Here is a 27,211-nt window from a genome sequence, read left to right on the forward strand (position 1 = left end):
TCTAAACAGCTTCCTCCAGCGACCTTTGCTGATGTTCAACCTGTGACTAGTTAACATTTGTGTCCCCTTTGCATGGAGTTTTCAGATAGCACGAGTACAGTGCAGCGCATTTAATGATTTAACTTGCTAACTAATAATTAACCACATTTGAAAAATGAGCCCATCTGCTGTCTAATTAGGACGCTTGCAGATTTAGACGAATGGATTCATTGAGGAATCTGATGATTGCAAACAAACGTGCATTTGCTTGCACAAGAAAATCATTCATACTTTGTCTTTTGATTTGGCAAAACGAAAATACAGCATGTTTTATTAGTCACTTTACCATACGACTATTGTGGATTTGTTAAAGGAATGGTTAAAAAAAAATGCTGTGATTATTTCTCCAACAGCAATATATATATATATATATATATATATATATATATATATATATATATATATATATATATATATATATATATATATATATATTATATACAAGCATTAGTAGATATTAATTGCAGAAAGTTTAAGCTGCTCTTTTCCATACAGTGAAAAGAATAGGAATCACAGCTGTCGAGCATGATTTTCAGTGATGAACAAGAGGGATAGTTCACCCAAAAATGAAAATTCTGTCATTAATTACTCAACCTCATGTCGTTCCAAACCCGTAAGACTTTCGTTCATCTTCGGGAATGAAATCTGAGAGCTTTCTGTCCCTCCATTGACAGCTACGCAACTACCACTTTGACGCTTCAAAAAGTTCATAAAGAGATCATAAAACTAATCCATATGAATTGAGCGGTTTAGTCCAAATTGTCTGAAGAGACTTGATCACTTTTTATGATGAACAGATTTTATTTAGCCTTTTATTCACATTTAAACATTGATCAGCGAACATAAACAGAAGCTCAAGCGAACCTGCTTGACGCGCGATTACAAACCTCCTGGTTCTTGCGGAAACCCAAACGTGCTGCGTAAAGGCTCTTTTATACTCCAGTTCGGATGCGTGCACGGACTACTTGTATTTATACTACTGAAAGTGTATGCTGGGGTCCGCTTGGTGGACATGTTCCACACATTCGCAGTAGATCGGCGTGTACACTTTCACACACACAATTTCCCTCCACGAATTATTGCACATCTGACTGTCTTTATATTGTTTTAACGACGGATTGTAGAGGTGTAGGTAGCGATGGACTTCTTCATACAGCCTCTCTTCAAATTTGACATCCATGTTGTTTTCCAGCGCATACGCAGTTGGTGTTTTTGTAGGATAATGAAAAATTCTGTCACTAATTACTAACCCTCATGTCCTGAAAGCTCTCAGATTTCATAAAAAAAATCTCAATTTGTGTTCCTTACGGGTTTGGAATGACATGAGGGTGAGTAATTAATGAAAGAATTTTCATTTTTGGGTGAACTTATCCCTTTAGCCTACATTTTTGTTTTTTCTTCACTCACTCACAGCTATCCAGTTGTTTTAAAAGACTTGAAAATATAGTTCATTACTAAAGTGTATGGATTTGGTGTTTCATGGCATTTCATGGTACTTTTTGGAACTTACCTGATACTTGATTCATCTTACCGGAGTGATATTTCAATATTAACATGAGTGGAGGGGAAAAAAGAAAGTGTTTAGCAGGACTGATATAAAAAATGGTAAGCACGCACTGCTTTGTTTATGGTTTGTGTATCTGTAGCCTGCAGCGTCGGTTTCCCTTTTTGAATGACGAATATAGCTGCAGAAATAGACAGTTGTCTCATTTACACGCAAGTCGCAGAACGCACATTCTAGCTGACAGTCGGCTGTAGTTCTCTCGGTGTGTTCAAGTGCAGTTTTTTACCCCGACGTGAGGCGACAACACAGTCTGCTCTCATCAGCGCTAGTTCATTGGCGTCGCTTGGTGTGTTCCAGGCTTTAGACATTATAATACTGACAGACTTTGAAATCTTCCACAAACCTTATAGTTTTTCAGTTCTTAGGTTAAGGTTCATTTCACAATTAAAGTGAAGAACATGCTGACTGTTAGAAGTAATGCAACATTCTGTGTCAGGTGTTTATTGAAGACTGTGTTGTAATTGGCTCAATCCTCAAGTCAAGTCAAGTCATGAGACGGTTCTGTCATGTTAACTTTTTATGTAGATGTCATATTTATTGCTGAGTGAGTCTTCCACAGGTGCTGGTGCTGACAGGTCTCATAGAGCCTGAAAGATGCCCAGTGTTTTCTTATAATTCTAAGGAAGAATGGCCTCATTTAGGAGTCAGGACCCATCTTGACCAATTTTAGTCCTGTGATTGTTTGTGACTTTTTTGTGAGATCTGAAGCCTTTGATTAACTGTTAATCAACTACAGTTTGTTCTTAGATTTTTTTATTTTGCAGTATTTACTTGCAGTAAAATGCTTGATTTTTTTTATCATTCTGGTGTGTGTGTTTCTGCACAAATGTCGGTGAATGTGGCGCCATGATTGGAGTCAAATCAAGGCTGGTGGCACCACCACATCAAGTCTTTCACCGCACACTGCTTGTTTACATATAGCTTTTTGCTTTCGTTCCCACCCTACAGTGCTAATTTCCTCATGGCGAAACTATTTTTAGCTAGGTCTTGACAATACAGAATGGCATGTGTGCTGACAGACCGTTTTTAAAGGGGAAGAGAGAAGGTCTGAACTCTTAGACTAAGTGGAGGTCAGACGTAATTGCCTTACTCCCTTAAAAAGTATGTGCTTATGTTAAGTTCTTCGCAATCATTATGGCAAGAACATTGTTCCACAGTAGACTGGTTACCCTCAGGTTAGTTCCCGTAGCGTGGAGAGTGTGTGTGATGAGGTCTTGTAGGTATTTCTTGGCAGAAGTGCGTTCTGTGCCTGGAGTTTCCTTTGGGACAGAAATAGCAGTGTGTTTCACTCTCCTTCTGTTTGATTGAACATTAGATACGGCTCCGGCTCCGTCCCCCAGCCTCTTTGATTTGGGCCGGGTTTCCGGGGTAGGGAGAACATTCCTCTTCAACTACCCTTATTCCTGAAATGACCAGCTGGCTGAAAAATGTCCTCCAATTGTTTCTTCATGTTTTATTCAGGAAAACATTTTAGGTAAAAACAACATTGTAAAAAAAATAAAATAATGCAATTAGGTTTAGTCACAAACATGTCTTATCTACCACTCTAATCTGATATACAGAAAAATAAAGACACATTGATTTGATTAATTTAAAAAAAATCAGAATGTAAGTTTAATTTTTGGCTTATTGTGAAGTTTGAGTTTACCAATTTAAGACTAACTTGTCTTTATTGCAGAGGGTTGCTCTGCCTTATACAGTCCATTCTTTTATGTCCATATATGGACGTCGGCTTCTGTTCCATAATGTCCACCATTATTAGTCAGCTTAAGTGTGTTCAGTTGCATTTAGCCTAAGCAAATACAGAGCACTCACTATACTGCTCAAGCTTTACTAAATGTAATGCTGGTCCACATTGGTTCAAGTGTGTAATTTCTTTTCTGCTAGCAATTTGAAAATACTAATTCCCCCTCCATCTGCTAATGGCTGGGCAATCAGTTTGTCCCGCCCATAATCAAATTTGGCATGCTTCACCTTTTAAAGGGATAGTGCACCCAAAAATGAAAATTGTCATCAATTACTAGTTTTTTTTTCCACATGGTATTTTTAATGTATAGAAATTCCTCCAGACAAACCTCATTTGCTAAATTTGATGTAGTCTTTGTATGTGTGTTGATCAATGTTAATACATAATAATAAGTGAAAAAACTAAAACCTAAATTTAATCTGTCATATAAAGCATTAAACCTCTTCATTTATTCATATTTTTTATACAATGTGTTTATGAAGCATCAAAGGTTTGGTAAAATAGACTTTCAGTGGAGGGACATCTCTGATTTTATTAAAAATATATTTATTTGTGTTTCAAAGATGAACGAAAGTTTTGAATTAGGCCTACATGAGGATGAGTAAATGATGAAAGAATTTTAATTTGGTGAACTATGCCTTTAACAGTTATTTCATTCATTTTAAATCAGCATGATACTATTGTAATGTAATCTATTTACAAATCTTTTTTTACTTTTTTATATTTGACTAGAAATTGTATTGATTTTTATATTGCCTATTTCGTTTCTGCAACTGCTATAATTGTGTGTTTGAATGCATATGTTTTTTATTTGGTCTTTACAGTGGATGGAATTTGACTGATTCTAAATAATGGCCCATGGATATAAATAGCGTGCAAACTTCCTTATGTGTGCTGAATGGTTTAGTGTTCGTAAACTGGTGGATTCAGCATGAGATTGGATGGGTAGTTGTTGAATTTATTTAAAGGTGATCATCTCACACATACACACACCACCACCATCAACCGCAGACCTTCCACTGTTGTATTTCCATGATGAATTGTTGAAGTCATGTTGGCTGGCCTTCCGTGTCCCAGTGCCGTGTAAGCAAGTTCTGTGGGATCAAGGCTTATTCTAGGTGCTCATTCATAAGAGTCAGTTCTGCAATATGATAGACGCTTCCTAGAATCTGCCTGAGACCAAACGCCACACACACACACACACACACACACACACACACACACACACACACACACACACACACACACACACACACACACACACACACACACACACACACACACTTATCTTTACAGATTTAAGATGCACAGCCACTCCTAGCAAACTTTGTGCTTGAATTGATTTAACTCATTATGCGTTTTTCATCAGATAGCTTCATTTCTTACAACTGCAAAGCTCTTCTGGGGAGCATGTAGAAGAATGTTTGAGATTATATAGTGTTTATCACGCAGTGTAGTGTACTTAATTGCTGGTTCAGAATGTAGTCAAAGCAAAAATTATATTGTTTTGTCCGCCTGGTTACTGCTGAAGTTTTTCAGGATGTGAAATGCATCTTGTCTGATGAACCGTTAGACAGCCAGCGGAAATCGGATCAGTTTTGTTGTAATCGTAGATTAAAGTGCTCTCATCTTGATTGGTGTTCCTACTGTTTAGTATCTATATTTGCAAATACACACTTAAGCCCAATTTTGAGGTTGAAGTCACGAAAATGGCAGTCTGAAAGCACCCTGAGCGTCTGTGCATCTACCAGGTTTTAGGGTGGGAAAGCTTATGTAGCGTTGACTGTAGCGTTCTCATCCCATCAGCATGGTTACAACACCCATAAAATGTCATCTGTTCCAAGTTCAACACAGTGACCCCTCGGACCTGTTTTATGGTGTCCGATATCTCTGGCAGAGATCCACTGTAAGTCAGTCGTGTGTGTGTGTGTACCTGTGTAGAAATGTAGCATGTGACCAGAAAGGCTTCAAATGACAGTCAGTTAGAAAGAGTGCTGACTCGCTGCCCTGCTGTGTGTGAATGGAGACCAGTACAGCTTTTAGAGTCACTGTTTGAACCTCCTAGCCATTTGTAGTTGGCTTTCTTAGTGTTCCATTTCCTAAATTATTGACCCAGTATGCCATTAGCAAAGTGCCTCTTTACCTCACCAGTTTTAAGTGATCAGATATTATGTAACTAGTCACACCAACCCAAATACAGCAGAGATAGAAAGGTTACGACGCCCTCCTTACTGCTTTTTGTGTGATGATGACAGATATTTAGGGCATGAACGGATCGTTCTTTTGGGTCGCACTCACCAAGCATCACAAAACAGTTCCAGAATAAGTTTAGTCTAAACTAGTACTAGTAGGACTGTTTCTTTCAACATAATTTCTGATCTTCATTCATGTTTATTTCGTGCTATAACTAGTAGTAAAGACAAAGAGGTTTGTCACATTGAAGAGCACCATAATGGTATTTACCCCTGGTTTCACAGACAAGGCTTAAAGGGTTAGTTCACCCAAAAATGAAAATTCTGTCAGTAATTACTCACCCTCATGTTGTTCCAACCGCGTAAGACTTTCGTTCATCTTCGGAACACAAATGAAGATATTTTTGATGAAATCTGAGTGCTGGATCACTCCTCCTGCAGGCTTATGGACACTATAACTTGCTGGCCCAGAAAATGTATTAAAGACATCGTTAATATAGTCCAAGTGACTCCAGTGGCTCAATCTTAAGTTTATAAAGTGACGAGAACACTTTTTGTGCGCAAAAACAAACAAAAATAACAACTTTATTCCACTTTTTCATTTCCTTCTCTCTGGGTGTCGAGTTTTTTTACGTAGTGTTTAAGCGTAGCGCGTCTGTGTTGCACGTCACCACGTAGGCTCACTATTGGGCGACTCTGGTCATGTGTGATACGTGGTGATGTGCAACACAGACGCGCTACGCTATTACACTACGTAAAAAAAACTCGAAAGTGGAATAAAGTCGTTATTTTTGTTTGTTTTTGCGCACAAAAAGTATTCTCGTCGCTTTATAAACTTAAGATTGAGCCACTGGAGTCACTTGGACTATATTAAAAATGTCTTTAATACATTTTCTGGGCCAGCAAGTTATAGTGTCCATAAGCCTATGGAGGAGTGATCCAGCTCTCAGATTTCATAAAAAATATCTTAGTTTGTGTTCCGAAGATGAACGAAAGTCTTACGCGGTTGGAACAACATGAGGATGAGTAATTACTGACAGAATTTTCATTTTTGGGTGAACTAATCCTTTAAGCTAGTCCCAGACTAAAATGCATGTTTGATCCATTTTAATTGAAAGCAACTTGCACTGACATATCTTAAAATGTCAGTGCCATTGTTTTGTCTCAAGACGCACACCAGTAATGTTTTTTTCTAAGACACGTTTATAAAAGCTACTTGAATCCCCTAATTGAACTAAGGCCTAATCCTGGCTTAGTCTAAACCCTCTGTGTGTGAAACCGGGCCTTATTGTTTTAATTTCATAATAACATTGACAAAATTATTATTTTTGCACTGAGTTAGAACAGGGAGTTGATCAGCATTCTTGCTCCCAGACGTCTCACAAACTCCTGACTGCAAAGTGTCTTGTCCTGGATGAACCCAGTGGACCATCAAGATACTTCCTGCATTCTTGTAGGCCGCCAACTATTCAAAATCTAAACAGCCAACAGGAAGTTGTTCCGTAAATCAGAAAAATGTCGGGAGCTGATTAGACGGGAGATGTCTGCAGATAGGAGAGTGTAGTGACTTCCATCAAGAGCTGGATCAGGGGAAATTCATGAGTCAAAACTCCTCAAGTCTAATCAGTAGAGTTTTCTTCTCACTGCAAACATGCTACTTCATTCCGAACGTCACTGTCTAAATATGGGAAAAGTCCAGTGGGGAAGCAGTCCAAGTGATTTTAGATTTTCTGTTTATTATCATATAAAAAAAAAGAAAAAAAAAAAAAAAAGAAAGAAAAACATTTGCTTGTTTGACATTTTGTTCCCAAGTTCACAGCAGTTGATTTTTTTTTTTTTGGCACATCCATGTTTATGTGTGGTGTGTTTCCCTGATTTCTTTGCAGCTGTCTCCTTCATTCTCCCTGTTGATCCTCTCTCTCTCTCTACCTCCACTTCCTCGACATGCTCTGGATTCTACAACACTGAAGTCAAGCCTGCATTCCAACCCAGATATGTTCTTCTTTCTCTAGCCAGTGAGCTCTGTACATGTGGCATTTTTCTTTGCTTTAACTGGTGCTGAACGGATGTTTACCACATGGTCTGCATGGAAAGCAATATTGTCTAATTATAATGTGTTTTGAAAAGTGATTTACACGCAGCACTTAATTATACTCTTTTATATGTATATGTATACCTGTATGTATATGTATATGTATATGTTCCTGTGGGGGAACATCACAGCCAGAAACTACAATAGTTTATGCATTAAATGGAAATTAACTTAAATCAAATACAGTTTATTGTGTAAACAAAATACCAATAATGGCCAGACAGGAAAAAGAAAAAAACTTACACATTATGTGAGACTTTCAATTATAAACAAGCCCGAAATACACCGGGACTCTTATTTTGAAATGTCTATACTATTGTGGACTGATCCTTCAAATTCAGATGAGGGAGATAAAATATGAATTCTTACATCCGTCTAAAACAAATTACAGTAAAGATTATAAAGTAGACATTGTCATAATTCATCAACTCGATTTCATAAGCAATCGCTTGGCATAAATGTGCACTATTCACTGATTGCGAACCACTTTTATGCAGTCTGTAACGCTGTTGCGCGAGCCTGTAGAATGTCCAACAAGCACCGCCTTTTGACATTGCAACGTGAAGCGCTTTTTTTCTTCTTTTTTTTTAACCATTTCCTTTTGAAGTTTAATAATCACATTAGGCTGTATCGCGATTTATCCACCCCCCAAATGTAGGACATCTATAAATGATCATTAAGATGTTTGTTTTACCAGATCATCTATTGAAGACTTTTTATGACGTTAAATTTAAGAAAGCTCACCGGAGAGATTTTGACTTTAACATACTATTTGGTGAATCACAGGCACAGGTTACTGCATCTAATCTGATATTACCTGATGACTCTCAAGAGTTCTTCTTGACCAAGTCTTCTGACCCGTGTTATTGGTCTTTCCCTTTCCGTCCAGGTTAGTCTGCAGGTATAGTAGGCCCTTTGTGGATCGTGTTTATGTGATGCAGGGCAGGATAATGTCTTCTATCTGTCTGCGAGTTAAAGCCTTTGAATCAGGGGAGCAATCATTCACTTAATGGTTTCCTGTCCTCTTTCCTCACAAATGGGTCTGCCTGAAGCGGAACAGATCCCCGATGGAGAAATATACCCATGTCGGCCTCACTATTCTCCATCAGTGTTGGTTTCTACCTGTTTTTTGTCTGTTTCTTGGTCTGTGTGTCTTGTAGCCTCCTGCCGTTTGTCCGCTTCAGGGATCAGAGAATCTAAATAGCTCCATCATCAGTCTGTTTTATGACTGACCGTTTTAAAGGATTCATGTTGAATCGGTTTCCCTTCTATGAACTGTAGGAAGTTTGCAGCATCCTGTTGCTGAGTCAACTATGTTCTCCTTTCCTTTTCCAAAAAGAAATGTTTTTAAGACTAGAGACCATTATAATGTATTGATGCCATTAGCACTTCAAATTTGTTGTTGCTCCACAAACATCCTCCATCTGTTTAGATTTGTAAACAGAAAAAACATGATTTTTTTTTCCTTTTCATCTTTTTCATCTGGCACACAACGCATTAATATACTGTATGACAGTATGTTGCCCAGCCCATCGCTAACATTGAGATCAATGTCCCTTGACAATCAACAGTTCTCCTTGTTAATTATTAACGTTAGTCATGCTCTCCTGATAATGATGTATTATGAAATGCAAATGGGTCAATGACAAATAAGGATGTGTGAGATCTTTTTTTATAAAATGCAAGAGATCTATTTTAAAATGCAAGTGGAAAGTTCTTGAAGTGTAATTGTTAGTCGTTCAACGGATATCAAAACTAAAGGTCCATATCATATTACATTTTTGAGTCATGGAACGGATCATTTTTCCGGTCAGCAAGAAAAAAAAAAATAGGGGGCAAATGTAACTTTGTAATAAAGTTCAAACATTATTAAAGGCAAGTTGACAGTCAGTAGAAAAATAAGAAAACAAATACACTAATTACAAGCGCAGATAAATATAACAAAGTTACAAATAAATTAAGATGTAACTGTAGTATTTATGGGGCCTATATATATATATATATATATATATATATATATATATATATATATATATATATATATATATATATATATATATATATATATATATATATATATATATATATATATATATTAACTTGATTAATTTGGACATAATGAGTGTGTCTTGTCATTGACTCAATGCAAATACATTGTTTGTTACCATAAGGAAATGGGTATTTATTGGTGTAGTTTTACATAATGTAACCTTAATCATTGGGTGAGTCAGGTCTAAAATAAATGCTTTCTCCATTACTAGGTTATACCATAGCAGTGACCTGTTATTCTTAAGTTTTGAAACACACAATACATTTTAAAGGAATAGAACATGAATATTGTCATCATTTACTCACCCTTATGTTGTTTCAAACCCATTTTGACATTCTTCTGTAGAACCATTTGTGCTCTATCTATATTCCAAGTTCTTCAGAGTTCAAGTAAAACATAAAGGTTTGGGTTGACATGAGGTTGAGTAAATGACAATTTAAATTTTTGGGTGAACTATCCCTTTAATATCGACCTTTTCCTTCAACATATTTTATGGATGCAAATAAAGTCTGTGTTGACACACAGAGAACACTGTCAGTGCACATTATGGAGTGCGACTACTTTAAATATTGCATTATTTACCCTGGAGGCATTTCAGCTTATGAGAACCAATGTCAGAATAACGTGGATATTTTGTTAGACAAGAAGTTTTTTTTTGTGCTTTCAGGTAGGTTGAGCATCAGGGACAATGTCAGATGCTTTAATGTTCAGGCAGAGCAGGTCACATGACTGGTTTGTTACTCATCATGTGACCATCACATGGTTGGATGCACATGATGCCATCAATCATGTCTGTCTCCACTCCAGAGAGATAGAGATACAAACTGGGTGGGTCTACTTTGGAAATGAGTCCTACAGATCTCTCATTTCTCCTTTCAAATGTGCTAGTTGGCTCCATAAGGGAGTGTAGGGTAAACCCGACAGTGTCTAGTTACCCTGGCGTAGGACGATAACACCATCAAACATCAAGTCCACGTCGTCTTCTGGCTTTGATCTTTCACTTGAGCCCCATGGACGTGTACGCTTTCAACGCCGTCATGCTCCGCACAGGCGTTTTGTGTTGGCTCTGAAAAGTCTTTTGTTGTCACGTGGCCAAGCCTTTGTGCAGGTTTAAATGGTGGATGTTATCTGTAAAAGAGAGGGCATTCTGTTGACCACCCATGCTCACTGTGCAGCATATTTTCACATTCCCACTTCAAAAGGCTGCGTATGCACTAATATTGGCTGGCAATTTGTTGGGCATAGTGTAATTACTTTTTTGTCTTTGAAATGGGTTGTAGAGAGGGGTGGAAGTGGCCTTTTCATTTAAGTATGTCTAGAAGTGGTTTCTATGAAAGCTTGTGCTCGCCAAGGAATAAAAAATAAAAAAGCGAATTATCTCAATTTTAACTTTTTCCTTATGATTGTGAGTTTGTATATCACAGTTCATATCTAAACTCATAACTGCGAAGGGGAAAAAAGTCAGAATTGTGAGATTTAAAGCTGCAGTCTGTAGCTTTTTTGGGTTAAAAGTTCAAAACTATCTGCTTGCCTTAGCTCGATTCAAAGCGGTAAGCTTGTAATAATGTTTTTAATTCCAGTGGTACTGGTGGATTTCCGTGGGAAATTCGAGCATGTCTTTGCGTCGTTACGTCACATCTATAACACATAAAGAAGGTGTCCCGGCTAGTAGACTATGTTGCGTGTGAGGATGTTGGAGGTGGAGATTTATAGCCCTTTCTCACAGCACTTGATATAATTAAACACCAATTTGATGGCGGATCCAGAAAGGTTCAAACGACAATCACCAGTGATAACTGGAGATTCACCCGTTGTAAAACGCAAAAGACTTCGGAGTGCGTACAGAAAAAAAGAGACTGCAACCGGGCCCATGCGAAAACAAGGATAAATATCGGAAGGACATTAAATGTAGTCACGCACTGCTGATGTTGTTAACATTAACAATTTGAGAACAAAGTATAATTTGCACGGTTTGACGTGATACGATAAGCAATCGATTTAATCGTCGCGATTTGCTGCAATGCTTTTTTTCCCCTTAGTTGGTCAGAAAAAAAGTGTATGTTACTTACTTGTTCAGACGACATTTTCTGGGGAAAATTCTTATGTTGGTCATACTTCCAAAAAGTAGAATCTGTGATTGCGAATGACAATATTAGGGCTGGGCGATATGGGCAAAATAAAAAATCACGATAATTTTTTTTATATCAGTCGATATCGATAATTATCACGATGAAAGTCAAATCTTTATTTCTTTCAAGTTTAAAGGCAGATTTTTGCTCCTAAGTGAAAGTTGTAGAAACCAGAGCGTTAATTGTGATTTAAACTACTCTTTATTGTCAGAACATATCAGGACAAACACTTGCCAAACTGGTGAATATTTCACAAATCTGAGGTAGAACATTCAAACATTTGCCATTTTTCCTTAACAAAATAAATATCGTTATTGGACAATTAATTTCTTAGTTTCTGCATGTGCTAATTTTTATTTGGTAAAATGTAATATTCTGACTGAGTTTTATTAAACTTAACCATTGGTCATCCAGTATCATGCATTTAGATCATGATAACCTCACTATCATGGCAAAATGTAACTTTATGGTTTCTATGGTATTTGTATGAAAAACAGTAGCCTAAATACATTATTAAATATTGTAATTATATTCCATCAGTCCTTTAATACATTGTCTACATTAATAATATAATACAATTCAATATGTATATCCCACATTTCATGGTGCATTTAATATTAGGCTAACGTTACAGTAAATCCATGGTAAATAATGGGAATTTGTATAGACGGAAAAGCCTTCTGACTGTATTGTTGCGCACAGTGTTTCTCCTGTTTGTCAGCGCTGTTTCATCTGCCTTTAAACTGGTTTAAATCACGGAGACATTGTGTCCTTCGCTGAATTCAAGCGCTTCGCACTGGATCTCGTGACGAGAGCGATCAGAGTAAACGCATCGGCTCCGTTTATATACTGTCTATGATCGGCTCTAGTGAGCTCGCGTTGCGCTGCCGTTTGGACTTTGAGTCGAGCGGATAAATGGTCCGTGTGGCGCACGGTTCAAATGAGTTTCGTTCCACTTTTGGCGCATAAACATTATCGAACATTTATCGAACTCTTGATATCGTTTTATCGAGAAAAATTATATTGCGATAATTATCGTTATCGTTTTATCGCCCAGCCCTAGACAATATCCACACCGGCACGGTGACTGACAGCCGCACATTCTCCTCAAAACATTGGATTCATCGCGCTGTGCCGTGGCACAACGCACGTAAAGTTGATAATTCCGCGAATAACTGCAATTGCAGATTTCGAACAGAGATGGCGACAGAGGAAAAACTGTGGACTGCAGCTTTAAACACAGTTGTGAGGAAAAGTCAGAATTATAAACTCGCAATTCTGAGGAAAAAAGTCAGAAGTATGAGAAATAAACTTGCAGTTGTAAAGGGAAAAAAATTTGAATTGTGAAATATAAAGTTGCAGTTATATGTTTTGTATTCTGTGGCGGAAACCAGCTTCCATGGTTTTCTCTTTCATTTGATTCCAGAAAACATTATGATGATATATACCCGTTCAGATCTAATTCCCAGTGGAGAGAGGCTGCATTTGTCCTCCTTCGCCGTCTGTGGGAGGTTTCATGAATGGCATGATAAGCTGCAGCCCTGAATGAGTCTCACAGTGTCGGTGGCGTAGAGAAAGCCTTGAGGGATCCCGCACTTGCTCTCGAAGCGCAGATGGCTGTGGAGCCCAGCCAAAGAACTAATAATGAACAGGATATCAATGCGTGTCTCTCACTCTAACCATGTCAGCTCTGAATGCTAACGCATTGAGCAGTTGTACCTTAGCATCACACACGTTCACAGAGTCAGATGGTTCTCTGGAAACAGCGGCTTGTTCACTAGGTTAGCCAACTTTTTTTTTAATATAATGTCACTAAATTGGAAACTGTGGCAATGAGTTTGAAGGTTAACAGGACAGAAGTTTCACGCATCAACCCATTTTTATGTTTTTTTTTTTTACACAAATGGTCTTGTACATTTTAGTCAATATTTTGTCATGCTAAATTCATTCATTTTCTTAATGCTAATGGAATTATAAGAATGATTGACTAATCATTTTGAAGGTTAAAAGGATACAGAAGTTTCATGCATCAAGTAATTGTTTTTTGTTTTGTTTACACAAATGTCTTGTACATCATTTAGTCAATTTTTAGCCATTAATTTTCTCAATGGCATTATAATAATGATTGACTAATAATTTGCCAACAAAAATAATGCAAAAAAATGTAAATTAAAATCTTTTTAAAAAAATGGCCAGACAATCATAGCCAATGAGAATATTTTTTTTAATTTGCAATAAAATCTACAATGGTATTTCTGACGAAAATGAAATTGTCACAATTTGCAAGTGATAACTTCTGAATATATGTATATTGGCTACTAATGTGTATATGTATATATGAATATGAATTCAGTAATAAATCCAAGTAAGAAAAGGCTGCATTTATTTAATCAAAAATACAGTAAAAACAGTAACATTGTGAATATTACAATTTAAAATAGCCTAACTGCTTTTTAAAATAAAAATAATTAAGTAATTTATTCTTGTGACCTCAAAGCTGAATTTTCAGCATCATTCCTCCAGTCTTCAGTGTCACATGATCCTTCAGAAATAATTATATATGCTGATGTGCTGCTCAAGAAACATTTCTTATTAATAGCATTGTTGAAAAAACTTGTGCTGCTTCATATTTTTGTGGAAACATGTTCATTTTATTTTCAACATTTGAGTGGAAAGTAAGAATTTTATTGTTTATCTTTTGTAACATTTTAAATGTCTTTGCTGTCTTTGGTCAATTAAATGCGTCCTTAGTGAATAAAAGTAGTAATTTCTTTAAAAAGTCTTACTGACCTCAGACAATTGAATTATAGTGTCTAGTGTCAACCATTGACCACCCTGTTCTCTTTCAGTATTAGTATCATCATCTGTCATTGCATAGCCCATCAGTTGACCACTAGTTTGGACACTGTGTATGCCTTTTGAAGAAATCTGTAATGGAAGGGTTCTAACAAATGTTAACAAGCCAAAACGGTTTCAGTTATTTTTGGCACAAATATAAACACTGTGACAGTTTGAATTATTAACACATTGACCTCCTTCAACTCTCTCTCACCAGATCTGATCCAGTGCACCAACGAGATGAATGTGAACATCCCTCAGCTGGCCGACACGCTGTTCGAGCGCACCACCAACACCAGCTGGGTGGTCGTGTTTAAATCTCTCATCTCTACACACCACATTATGGTCTACGGCAATGAGGTCAGCCACTCACACACACTTTTGTACACACTCTCCACCTTTAGCCTGAATTCTCTAACCTGATGAACCCCTGAATAGCTCACCCGAAAAATTTCAAATCTGTTTTGTGATTCCAAACTCCTACAATTTTGTTTTATTTTATTTATTATTATTATTATTATTATTTATTTATTGTAATTACATTTTTATTTTTATTTTGATTTATTTTAATATCTTTTTTTTTTAAACATCCTGGCCACTCTTTTGAATGATTAATGATTCAGAATACTTTCAGAACATAATGAATTAGAACTGGAGCTTTTAGTCTAAAAAATGACAATGCTTCTGTGTCATTTTTGACAATTTACAACCCTAGTCAACATTGAAAAAGAGTGGCCAGGATTCACCTTTTGTGTTCATGGAAGAAAATAAGTCAAGTTTGAAATGACATGAGTAATTAATAACTGAATTTTCATTTTTTGGTGGACTAGCCTAATCCTTTAACTGTTGGTATTTTCAGCAGTGTTTGATCATAGTTTTGTATTAGGGCTCTAGCTAAAGCATTTAAACAGCTCATGTGCCACAGTCAATCAATTTTACCCTTGTGCCTTTGACAATACTATTTATTTGCATTGTGACTAAGTTCAGAATAAATTGCAACATGAACTCTTTGTTCTTCATGTTGACAGAGATTTGTACAATATCTGGCCTCCAGGAACACATTATTCAACCTCAGTAATTTTTTGGACAAAAGCGGGTTACAAGGTAGGTGTTTTCAGCCCGACACTTCATTAATCATTCTGTTTTTCCAAACACATTGCAGCTGCATTATCTATTTTTATGAGCAGCCAAATCTATGACAAATGCAGAAATGATGAATATTTGAGGAGCTGACAGAACATGGGCTGCCTTTTCACAGTTCTATCATTTTTGTGTTAGTCATGGTCAGATGTGGTGTTGGAGGGTCTGCAATGAAAGAATTAGGTCCTGTTTCTCTCTCTTTCTGTTTGTCTGTCTGCTCTTCTCTCCCTGAACTCCCTTTTGGGACCTGTTCGGCAACATGGCCGACTTTCAGCTTAAATAAAGCACTAATACAGGGTTCCCACGGGTCCTTGAAATCCTTGAAAGTTTTTGAATCTGAAAAAATGTTTTCAAGGCCCTGGAAAGTTTTTGAAAATAAACATAAATAGAGACAGGTGCTTGAAAGTGCTTGAATTTATTTTGTGCAAGAAGTTTTCTGGAAATAATTCCATATTCACTCCAGTCCCCTAATGTGTTATTTTGCCAACACTTAATGGCCTTTGCATACTAGCTTGCTTGATTTGCACTAGTTACGCGCATATACGCGATACGTTACCAGGGTTTTTCCTGCATAGAGAATTATGAGGCGGCCGCCTTCGTCTCTCGACAATAAAAAATAACTAGGGAATCACCGAAAACGTGAGGATGATTCTGTTTTATTTCGTTTAAAGTAAATGGTGATTGATAGCCTATGGTTGATAATAATATAGTCCTACCTAATGTACTGACGGTAATAATGTAGCGCTGTTGAGGCTCGCGCAGTTATTTATAACATATTATAGTTAAGAAACAATATATAGCCTAGGCTACACGCGACCAGAGAGCTGTTTGCCTGAATGCCATCAAGATTGAAACCGAGACTGATTTCATAACAGTTCAATAACAAATAGTTAAAATTAAGTCACTTACATTTTAGACGCAATGACTGTTTTTGTTCTGTTTCAGCAGCGAAAATAGTCCCAAACAAAGATCACCGCAGAACCAGTGCGCATGGCATGCAACAGTTGTTTCATTACTGAATGATTCAGCGTTTTGAAAGAATCGGTTGAGTCAAAGATTCAATTACCCATTCATAAACTGCCTCATTCTGAATAAATCAGCCTTTTGAACGAATCGTTTGAATGAATGACTCACTGACTCGCTCATTAAGACGGTCGCCTGCCGCCTCCTACTGGCGGTTTAGTTTTATAAAGTATCATTCTTTTCAACATTCCTTATTTGTATATTCAAAAATATTTAAAAGAATCTAAATTAATACAGTTATTATTTTTCAATGTAAATTATTTAATTGAATTGGTAACAGCCTAGTGTCTTATTATATTATTTGATCAAATTTAAGAATTTGAAATGAAAGATGGAGCATACATTTAATAAAATTAGGGGAAAATGCCCTTTATAAAAGGTACAAAAAAGTAGTGTATTCAAACAGTAATGTAATGAAAGATTGAAACAACAATGAAATTAAACAATTTAAGTTTGAAGGGAGTACGGTAAAGCCTCTGTTTAGGCTATTAAGGAATTATGTAATTTTGCCAAAAGAAGAACTTTTATTTTAAATAAATGTTCATTTTAAATCAGCCTACTTCAGTGTGATATGTTACCATACTATCATGCTTAACAGTGAGAATCTGAATAATTGTAATGTGATGATCAGATGCAGATATCTAAATCAAAGAATATAGGCGGTTTGCGGGTGGATTATCTATTTTTAACAGTGGATTTGGGTGACTCAAAGTGCACCAGATTAATGAATTTATCTTTAAAATGTACAAAATTTTCTTACGGGGGGGCATGCCCCCGGACCCCCCTAGAGGTAACAAGCTCAAACAATGTGGGAAACACAATAGGCTATGTGATGATCTACAAAAAATACAATTTTTATTATCTTATTATTAAAATACATTAATAGGATTGTACCACCTCCGCCTCATTTTGAGCAAGGAAAAACCCTGAGTTATGTTAAGTGTTTCCCGCATGAGGTACTTGCCATTAAGGTCACGTGTGCATGAAACTATAATGGTACCTCATCGTTTGTTGTTGGACAAAACTAATGTGTCCCCGCATTAAGTCCTTGAATTTGAGGGTATTGGACCTGGAAAGTCCTTGAAAGGTCCTTGAATTTGAAGTCAACCAAGGTGTGGGAACCCTGCTAATAGTTTTATTTACCCAAGGCTTTTCCCATGTTAAGAAGCTGCCTGGCAGCCAGCAATCACAGGAGGCAGCAGGGGAATCAGAGGAGAGTCTTTCAAGAAGGACTCTGGGCCCATTTTCTCAAAGTGACTAGAACTTCCTGGCTCAGAAGTTCTTTTTGAGGCACCCTGCAATATTTCACCTTGATCCTACTTTTTGTCCGAGTTTTTGGTCATTGCTGGGCATTTTACTTTATATTTATATATATATATATATTATATATATATATATATATATATATATATATATATATATATATATATATATATATATATATATATATATATATATATATGCATGTGTCGTGGCGCTCGTGAACTCACATTAGAGGCCTACACGGAAGAAAATGAATAGTTGAATAAAGACTTTATTTTTGTCTTTATTATCTTTAATAAAAAGATAATAGTTTGTTTTTGCGCACAAAAAGTATTCTCGTCGCTTGCTAAACTTAAGGTTGAGTCACTTGGACTATTTTAACAATGTTTTTACTAACTTTTCTGGGATGGCAGATATCGATTACCTAGCAGCCTACGAAGAAGTGAGACCGCTCTCAGATTCATCAAAAATATCTTAATTTGTGTTCTGAAGATGAATGAATACTTTTATGTGTTGTATCTTTTGGCTTTAGTATGCTTGTATTTGAGCTTATGACTAGCGGCATAGACTAGTACACATCACGATGACCTGTCATATTAAGTAGAGTCAGATAAAGCTTACGGGTTCTAGGCTGTGTCATGCATTACTAACCCTATGGAAACCGGAATGTTTTTTCCTCTTAGCAATAAAAAATGAGTCACAATCATACTGAAATATTGTGCTCAGGATTCAACTAAAACTTCAAAGACTCGCATTTTTAAATATCTAGAATCAGAACACAAGAATATAGTTTGCTGTATGACTAAGTTGAACAACCCGAGAGTAGCTGTGAACTCAAGACAACATGTTCTGTTCTTCGTGCAGGATATGACATGTCCACCTTCATCCGGAGGTACAGCCGCTACCTGAACGAAAAGGCAGTCTCATACAGACAAGTGGCTTTTGACTTCACAAAAGTAAAACGAGGGTAAGTCTATTTTCTAATTATTAAAGGGAAAGTTTATCCAAAAATGAGAACTCTTTACTGATTTGTGTGGTTGTCGTTTTTGTTGGCAAAGGGCGGACGGTGTAATGAGAACTATGAACACAGAAAAGCTCCTAAAGACCATCCCCATTATCCAAAACCAGATGGATGCGCTCCTCGACTTCAACGTGAGTTTGTGACGACAACAGCTAGACTTTGCTACATGTCCGCCAACAGCTTGACCTTTCGTCAATGGTCTTTTCCACTTGTTTTTGTTGAATTATCAGTTCTTGCAGCATAATCGTCCCAAATCAAATTCAGTTTGGCTTGTTTTGTGTCTGCAGGTAAATGCCAATGAGCTCACAAACGGGGTCATTAACGCCGCATTCATGCTTCTGTTTAAAGATGCCATCCGTCTGTTTGCGGCCTATAATGAAGGGATCATCAACTTGCTTGGTGAGCTGTTATCCTATTTGAGCTTCCAAAACTCACTGTGGGCTGCCCTACATATTGGCTTTTTCCAGTTATCTCTGCTGTTGGTTCCTGTTACAAAGACCTTTAAACTTACAATATCAACCCACTCATTGACAGCTGCATAGGACTCTGACCTGACACGTCACTCAGTTTTATGACGGCTTGTTTATTGCCTGAAAGTTGTAGCTCATAAAACAAACCCTTCATGTACATATTGGTAGTCTCAGAATTTATTTTTTGAGCGAAGTAAGATCAACATTACTGTTAAGGGCAGTAAAACTGAGCAAATTTCAACTTGAAGAGGTGATTAGCAAGAGAGTGTGATTAAACATGGTTATCCAGACCTTGTGATATTGTCTTATCAAAGATTGATCATTTGATGTTGAGAATGCATAATTTAATAACGAAACATTAAAGTTGGGTTGCACAAGTAATCAAAATAAGATATGATTGAAATAAAGAAAGCATTTTTTTGTAACTTGAATAATACATACATATAATCATGATTAACAAAATAATTGATTTTATTCATTAGACAATTACAGGTATATTTCAGGTGAATGGGTTCCAAACAGAAACGGTGTACCGAATCAACTAAATTGCAGCAAAAAGAGATCTGAGTCCATTTTCAAATTCAGCAACAATGTGAATGCAAAGGGATCTGTATACATTTGTGTCTGCAAAAGAGGTTTTGTTCAGTTCTATTAATACAGAGCCAAGACATTGCTTTCTAGCTAAGTGTTTGCATGGCCTGTTGAAGAGCTGCTGTTTTATTATGAATTAATTTTGCCTTATTTTGTATGTATGATATCTAAGCAGCAGCAATATGAGATTATCATATTGCAGTTCAAATCGCTACTGCAGTGTTTGTTAAAACAGCAGCCCTAATTAGTGTTTGTGTTGGATGGCTCTATACAGTGGCTTCGGCATTCGTTGGCTTCGTTCAGTGGTTACATGTTGGAAGAGAGTTTCTGTGAGAGATTGACACACCAGTGAGAGATGCTTCGGGTCATGTTGTGATGACAGATGCCAAGCATAACTCGGTCTAGTGAAGTCACGGGGTGAAGCAAGCAAGCCCCCTGAAAATGTGGTGGGAAACGGAAATCTAAAAATCTGACTTCATACCTTTTCCCATCTGCAGAGAAGTACTTTGACATGAAGAAAGCCCAGTGTAAAGAAGGCCTGGACATCTATAAGAAATTCCTCACTCGAATGACGAGAATCTCAGAGTTTCTCAAAGTGGCAGAGGTAAGATGGTGTAAGCCAGCGTATATAATGAGCCAATATGCATGGGGCGCACATTAAAAAAAACAACTTTCCTGCTCATTACAGCAAGTGGGAATCGATCGAGGGGACATACCAGACCTGTCACAGGTAAGGACACAAATATATTGGCCTTGGTTTTGAGGAAAAACTTACACTGACTGACTGTCTTCCCTTTCTGCCTATCGACTACTTATCTGTCACTCTTTTTCCTGCAAGACACGGCTTGAGCTCCACAGCTAAACTTAGCACGGCTACATTAGATTTAAATGAGTGCGGGTTGTAGAACTCTCTAACCTGCAGTTACCTAGAAATCTTAATACTTAACATGAGTTAATACACGGAAAAGTCATCTGAGAGTTCTAGAACTGCAGCTAATTTGCTTGTGCAGTGCTGCTGCAAACCGCTGGTGCATGCGGACATCTCTGCATGACACTGTGGGGGAAACTATTTTAACTGTCCTTAATGCTCGATTCATACAGCACATAAAGGTGTCATACTGTAAACAGCTTACAGGTTGGAAACAGAATCAGGTTTAGGTTTGATTTCTTTTGTTTTCTGTTTCTTTTTAACAACTGCGTTTTTACATGTTTGTGCGTTGAAGAGACCGTATTTAAAAGAATGTGATTCATTTTGTAAGATTGCAGAAGGGTAGAATCATCATTAATATTAAGTGGGACAGGTTCCCCTCAATATTCAGAGGTCGTGATCAGTTAATATTAGTTTTCATTTAATGATAAAAAAAAAAGAATATATATATATATATATATATATATATATATATATATATATATATATATATATATATATATATATATATATATATAGGAAAAAAAAAACTTTTACATTTGCAAGCTCTTTGGGTTTGTTTTTATTCTGCTTCACTATTTTGCAGTTTCTGAAATACTCTGAAAACACCTTTGTTAAACTACCACCTTTATATTCTGTATCTTTCCTTATCTTTCGTTTTCAGTTTACAGTTTGTGTAAGTACCTGCATCTCACTCTCTTCTCTCTGTGTTTCGAAGCCTTTGGCTTGTACCTTTGCATGCGATCTGTGTTTTTGTACAGTAGTGATTCTTCAATTTGGGGGACATTCATATTTGTTGTATTTTTTATTTTTTTTTTTTTTTTGGATTTTCAGTATTTATGTGAACAATTTATAATTTTTGTAATAATTGATAATATTGCATGACTGTACCCAATATTTCGTCATTACCATCATGCCAAACATTTTAGAAAACATTTTTTTCAAAAACAAAATAAAAGGTTCTATTTAGGTATCCACCTTATTCTGCTCTAAACAATGGGCGCTGCCATAACGACGACTCCGGTTCCCTACTTCCGGTTCGTAGCGCTTGACCTGTACTAGTAGCGAGAGAAGTTCAGTTTTAACGCTAACCACTCTAAACGTTTACTTTATTGAATGTATCTGATACATAGGCATTATCTCCTTCTTATCTTATGCTCGAAACACTCAGTTTCTAAAAAGTTTGAAATCTTCTTTGAATTGTTAAAACAAATAACAACAGCACATGAGGAGCTTGAACTCATTCTCTCGCTGCTAGTACAGGCAAAGAGTATAGAAGTAACTTCTATACTCTTTGGTACAGGTCAAGCGCTACGAACGGAAGTAGGCAACCGGAGTCGTCGTCATGGCAGCGCGCATTGTTTAGACTGAGCAGAATAAGGTGGATAATGGAATGAGAAACAAATTATTCATTTTAGAATCTTAAGCTGTGATTAGCTTTATGTGTCAGTTCCAAACTAATCAATTATTATTATTATTATTATTATTATTTGTTTTTCTATTAATCTTTCTTTTTTTCTTATTTTTTTTAAAATTGTTTGTTTATATCAAGTCCAAAACTTATTAAAGTGTTCATAACATTAGAAAAAATGTTCCTTGATATTTTGACATATAAGAGGTCTTTGAATCTGAGGATTATGTTTGTTTGGAGCATTTGACATCAGAATGTTTTGTAAATTAGGCAATGTAAAGCAGAGTTTGCAAAGAAACGTTTGCTAAAAGAGAAAGCGGTCCACTGTATTGGATATGACAGCAGCTATATATTTGTATTTTTTTGTGATATAACCATATCATTGGAGAAACATTTTCTCCAAAATGTGACTCATCAAATTGTAACATCATTACCATAAAGTACAACATGAAAAACTTTCAAAATCTAGTGGAAGGTTGTTCATAGTTAGGTCCTTAGGTTTTTTAGGACGTGATCATTTTGTATACGTTTAGTTTGTCAAAATTTCATGTTGTTGAACCTGGCCCCAATTGAATGATCACCCGTACTGTATGTTGTGTGTGCATATTTGTTCTGTGGTCTGTGACTGTGTCCTGGCCTATAAGATAATGTAATGTTTCCATTCCTCCAGGCCCCTAGTAGCCTTCTGGACGCCCTCGAGCAGCATTTGGCTTCATTAGAGGGGAAAAAGGTCAAAGACTCCACAGCCGCCAGCAGGTACAGTGATTTGCAAGCAGTTAATTTTGAACTTTCTAGTGTGTGAGGGGGTTGTCTTCTTCAGGCTCTGCATTCATGCATGGATCTGCGTGTGTGGGAGAGGTGTTTCATGGAGTTTTGTGTCAGGTTAAGAAAGTTCTGTTTTTTAAAGTAAGGGGGATTTTCAAAAGTGTTATTGATTTTTATGCAGACAACAATATAATACTGACATTTAGAAATCGTATTTACCTAAATTCACAAGATATTGAAAATGTGCATGTGTGTATTTTGGTACAATTTCATTTATTTTGGGTCTGTACTGATCGTTACAAAAGTGAAACTTTTCTTTCTTTCTCTCTCTTATTTTGCACATGTAATACATATTGTAGCTGTTTAATTATTAGATTTTTGCTGTCTTTTATCAGGTCATAAATGGTACATAATTTGATTAACCATTTCATTTTCTTATTTTATTCAATGCTACATATACTTCTAGGACAATCAGGTGTTTAAACTAAGTTGCACAGGAATTTGATGACTTGCAGTTTGGATGTAGGCTAAAAAAATGCAAGCTTTGCTAACATTGACCCTGGATTTCCACAAAAAGAGTCAAAGTTGGTTCCTGTAGCGGAAGCAGTAAAAATGTGCTCTGTGCCAATGCTAGTAGCGCTGATTTCCACTAATGCAACCCTTGTGTTTTCAACAGTGGCATATTTACTGTATGAGATCCTCTGTCTGTCTTTCCACTCAGAGCCAGTACGCTGTCCAACGCGGTGTCCTCCTTGGCCAACACGGGTATCTCTTTCACCAAAGTTGATGAGAGGGAAAAGCAGGCTGCTCTGGAGGAGGAGCAGGCTCGATTAAAAGCACTTAAGGTACGTAACGAGCATCTACATCAGGTTTTATAAAACCTGATTAATTTGGAGCATGCACGATCAACAAGGCAATTAACCCGTTTGGTTTTTCCAACACCAAGGAGCAGCGTTTGAAGGAACTGTCCAAGAAGCCCTCCACATCCTCCACGACTGCAGCATCTCCCGTTTCAACGGCGACGGGAACCATCAGTACCGCCCAAGCCATTGACCTGTTCTCCACATCCAGTAGCTTTGCTAACAGGTAATAGTTTGATATATTTACAGTTTGGGGTGAGTAAGATTTAGAGTAAGTAGAGTAATTTAAGAGTAAGAGTCAGCAGAAATGCTTTAAATTGATCGAAAGTGACAGTAAAATAGTTATAATGTTACAAAACAATTCTGTCAAATAAATGTTGTTCTTTTGAACTTTATATCCATCAAAGAATCTTGGGTATACAATGTATCACAGTTTTCAGAAAAATATTAAGCTGCACAACTGTTATCAATATTGATTTAAAAAAAAAAGTAAATCTTTCTCGAGTAGCAAATCAGCATATTGGAATGATTTCTGAAGGATCATGTGATACTGAAGACTGGAGTAATGATGCTGACGATTTAGCTGTGCCGTCACAGGAATAAATTACATTTTCAAATATATAAACTTAGAAAACAGTTATTTTAAACGGTAATATTTCATATTGTTGTTTTTACTGTATTGCAGCCTTGGTGAGCAGAAGACACTTCTTTCAAAAACTTTCTTCTTTTTTTTATTCTCACTGACCCCAAACTTTTGATCTGTACATTTTTGTCTACTTGTTGAATATAATTTGAATTGTTACTCATCATTTGTGTAACAAAATAATATCATTTTTATATATTTTTACATATATTATTTTATGTTTTTTTTTAATACTGTACAAGTTGAAATATGTCACATTGTGAAATATTGGGAATGCCATTTTATGTTGATTTTAAATAACAGCAAAGTTCAAATGCTTTTCAGCCAGTTAGATTGTGGGCAGAACTAATTGCTGGATATTTAATGATTGATTCCACAGTCTTTCTGTTCTGATGATACACGGCTGGTAGTGATTATTTTCCCAGTTGGTGCATGAGTGCACATGTGCAATCGTTTGGCATCAATCTTCAGCTTTCAGTGTTTTATTAGGGCTCTATGCAGGACTACACAGTGACGGCAAGTTAAACTCAGCAATTACGTTTCAGGCGTATGTGCTTATAATGATGATGTCATCCAAAGAGCAACGGGGACATGCATTAATAACGGTCCTTGCAAAGGCGAGCATCATTTATTACTATTATACTTGCGGTTAGAGGTTTGTTCAAATCAGATTAATCTTTGCTGTCCTGAAACTGCGTGGCTTTGTGTAGAATGAAAAAAAAAAAAAGAAGCTGTTTAAAATCAGGCTCCGGTTCTCTTGTTTGTGCTGTAAGTGTGTGAATTCCTGCCCAGACAGGATTTGGCTGTGAAGGAGGTATTGATTGCATGTGAATTTCCCCTCTACTCCCTAAGTCTCCACTTTAAGCACTTCAAATCAACATGCCAAGTTTGTCTTTCCCATATAACTGTGAAATGCTTGGCGCTTCGACTGCCGTTTAATGGAAGACATTAATGTGATTCGTGTGTGTGTGTTTCTGTGTTTGTCTGGCTCCAGTACTCCGAAGGTGCCGAACGATCTGTTGGACCTGCAGCCCGCGTTCCAGCCCTCCCTGCCTCTCTCCAGCGGCCTGCCTTTAGCCAACACATGGGGAGGTGAGCGGGTCACACCACAGGAACTCACAGATCTGCATTAATATGTATCTCAAAGAAATCGAGCTTACATCAACACGGTCTTCTCCTCTGAAGCCATGAATTTTCCCTCTGGATTTTTATCCTTGAGGAAAGAAGCCATGTTCTTGTTCCATGTTCTTGTTCCATGTTCTTGTTCCATGTTCTCTAAACTGTTAAATGAGGGGCTAATTTTTAACCAAAAGAGCTGATAGGCTGTGTAACCTGATATTTAACATGATGGAACTGATGTAATATTGGTTTCCGATATTAGCCAGGCAGATCCAGAAAAGGCCTGCAGCTTTCAGTGTTTATTGAATTATACTACGTAAAATGCGCTTTACACTTTTCAACACCAGAGTGATGTAATGTCCTACTGCATATAAAGGAATAGCTCACCTAAAAATGATAAATCTGTAATCATTTATTCATCCCTATGTTGTTCCAAACCCTAATGAGCTTCATTCCGTGGAACACAGAATGAGACATTTTAGATGGCTATCCTGGCCACACTTCTCCAAGATAACGGGAACAAATTTAAACTTGGGTTGTCACACTCCAAAAACTCCTTGTAAAAGTGATCCTTTTCGACTTGTTGAACATATTCCAAGTCTTGGAACAAAATGTGTGAGTAAATGTGAGTTTTCATTTTTGGGTGAACTAATCCTTTAATATTAGGTTAACATGTTAACAGTGAAAATGACAGCTTGAAGAGGTATACTGAGGTGTTTATAGATGTTGAATTTCACATTGGATTTTGGGAATTATATATACTATATACAACATAAATTTTTAATGAATGAATTAATTAACAATAATATATAATATGGTGTGTATTTTTATTTATTTATTTTACATTTTTTGTATGTTTCAAATCAGGCTAAATGTTTACTTAAACTATGGCATAGCTAAGTTGTACAATAATAATGATAATAACAATAATATATAATAGAGTATAAGTATTTTCAATTTTAAAATTTTAAAGCTGCAAATCAGGCTAAAGTTTTATTGGACCTTATGCATAACCAGTAAAAACGTTTTTATGGATTTGCAGCTTCAAAGTTTGAGTAATGAGTAACAATAATAATATTTAATATTGTGTGCATAAATATGTATGCATTTAATCATTTTAGTACAACTTTAAAGCTGCAAATCACACGGTTTACTCCATGTATTTGATTGCCAGTCAAATACAATTTTATGCTTTCTAATGTTTGTCCTGATTCATTTCTGTCCATTTAGCTTAGATGCACGATTTATGTACCATATGCATTACAACGTGTGTCAGATGTCTCATTCAGTCCAGTGCGATGGTAGTTTATTTACATCTGAAAGCAT

The 27,211-nt window shown here is 36.6% G+C and overlaps 1 protein-coding gene across 24 annotated transcripts in view; it reads left to right on the top strand.

Annotated features, from left to right (window-relative positions):
* picalma (phosphatidylinositol binding clathrin assembly protein a) overlaps nt 1-27,211 on the top strand; it is a 40,785-nt gene that overhangs the window by 645 nt on the left and 12,929 nt on the right. For 12 of the 24 annotated variants that reach the window (XM_081354358.1, XM_081354380.1, XM_081354377.1 and 9 more), the window contains exons 3-14: nt 7,429-7,557; nt 14,869-15,011; nt 15,680-15,755; nt 18,942-19,044; nt 19,136-19,229; nt 19,386-19,497; nt 20,657-20,763; nt 20,848-20,889; nt 23,169-23,254; nt 23,985-24,108; nt 24,210-24,349; nt 25,761-25,858. In XM_081354358.1, coding sequence (XP_081210484.1) covers nt 7,429-7,557; nt 14,869-15,011; nt 15,680-15,755; nt 18,942-19,044; nt 19,136-19,229; nt 19,386-19,497; nt 20,657-20,763; nt 20,848-20,889; nt 23,169-23,254; nt 23,985-24,108; nt 24,210-24,349; nt 25,761-25,858 — 1,254 coding nt within the window. The remainder of the gene's footprint in view (nt 1-7,428; nt 7,558-14,868; nt 15,012-15,679; nt 15,756-18,941; nt 19,045-19,135; nt 19,230-19,385; nt 19,498-20,656; nt 20,764-20,847; nt 20,890-23,168; nt 23,255-23,984; nt 24,109-24,209; nt 24,350-25,760; nt 25,859-27,211) is intronic. The other 12 variants (XM_081354359.1, XM_081354371.1, XM_081354373.1 and 9 more) reach the window with 3 other exon arrangements.

This window comes from Scardinius erythrophthalmus (genome assembly GCF_964197995.2).
Source record: "Scardinius erythrophthalmus genome assembly, chromosome: 23".
Taxonomy (NCBI): Eukaryota; Metazoa; Chordata; class Actinopteri; order Cypriniformes; family Leuciscidae; genus Scardinius; species Scardinius erythrophthalmus.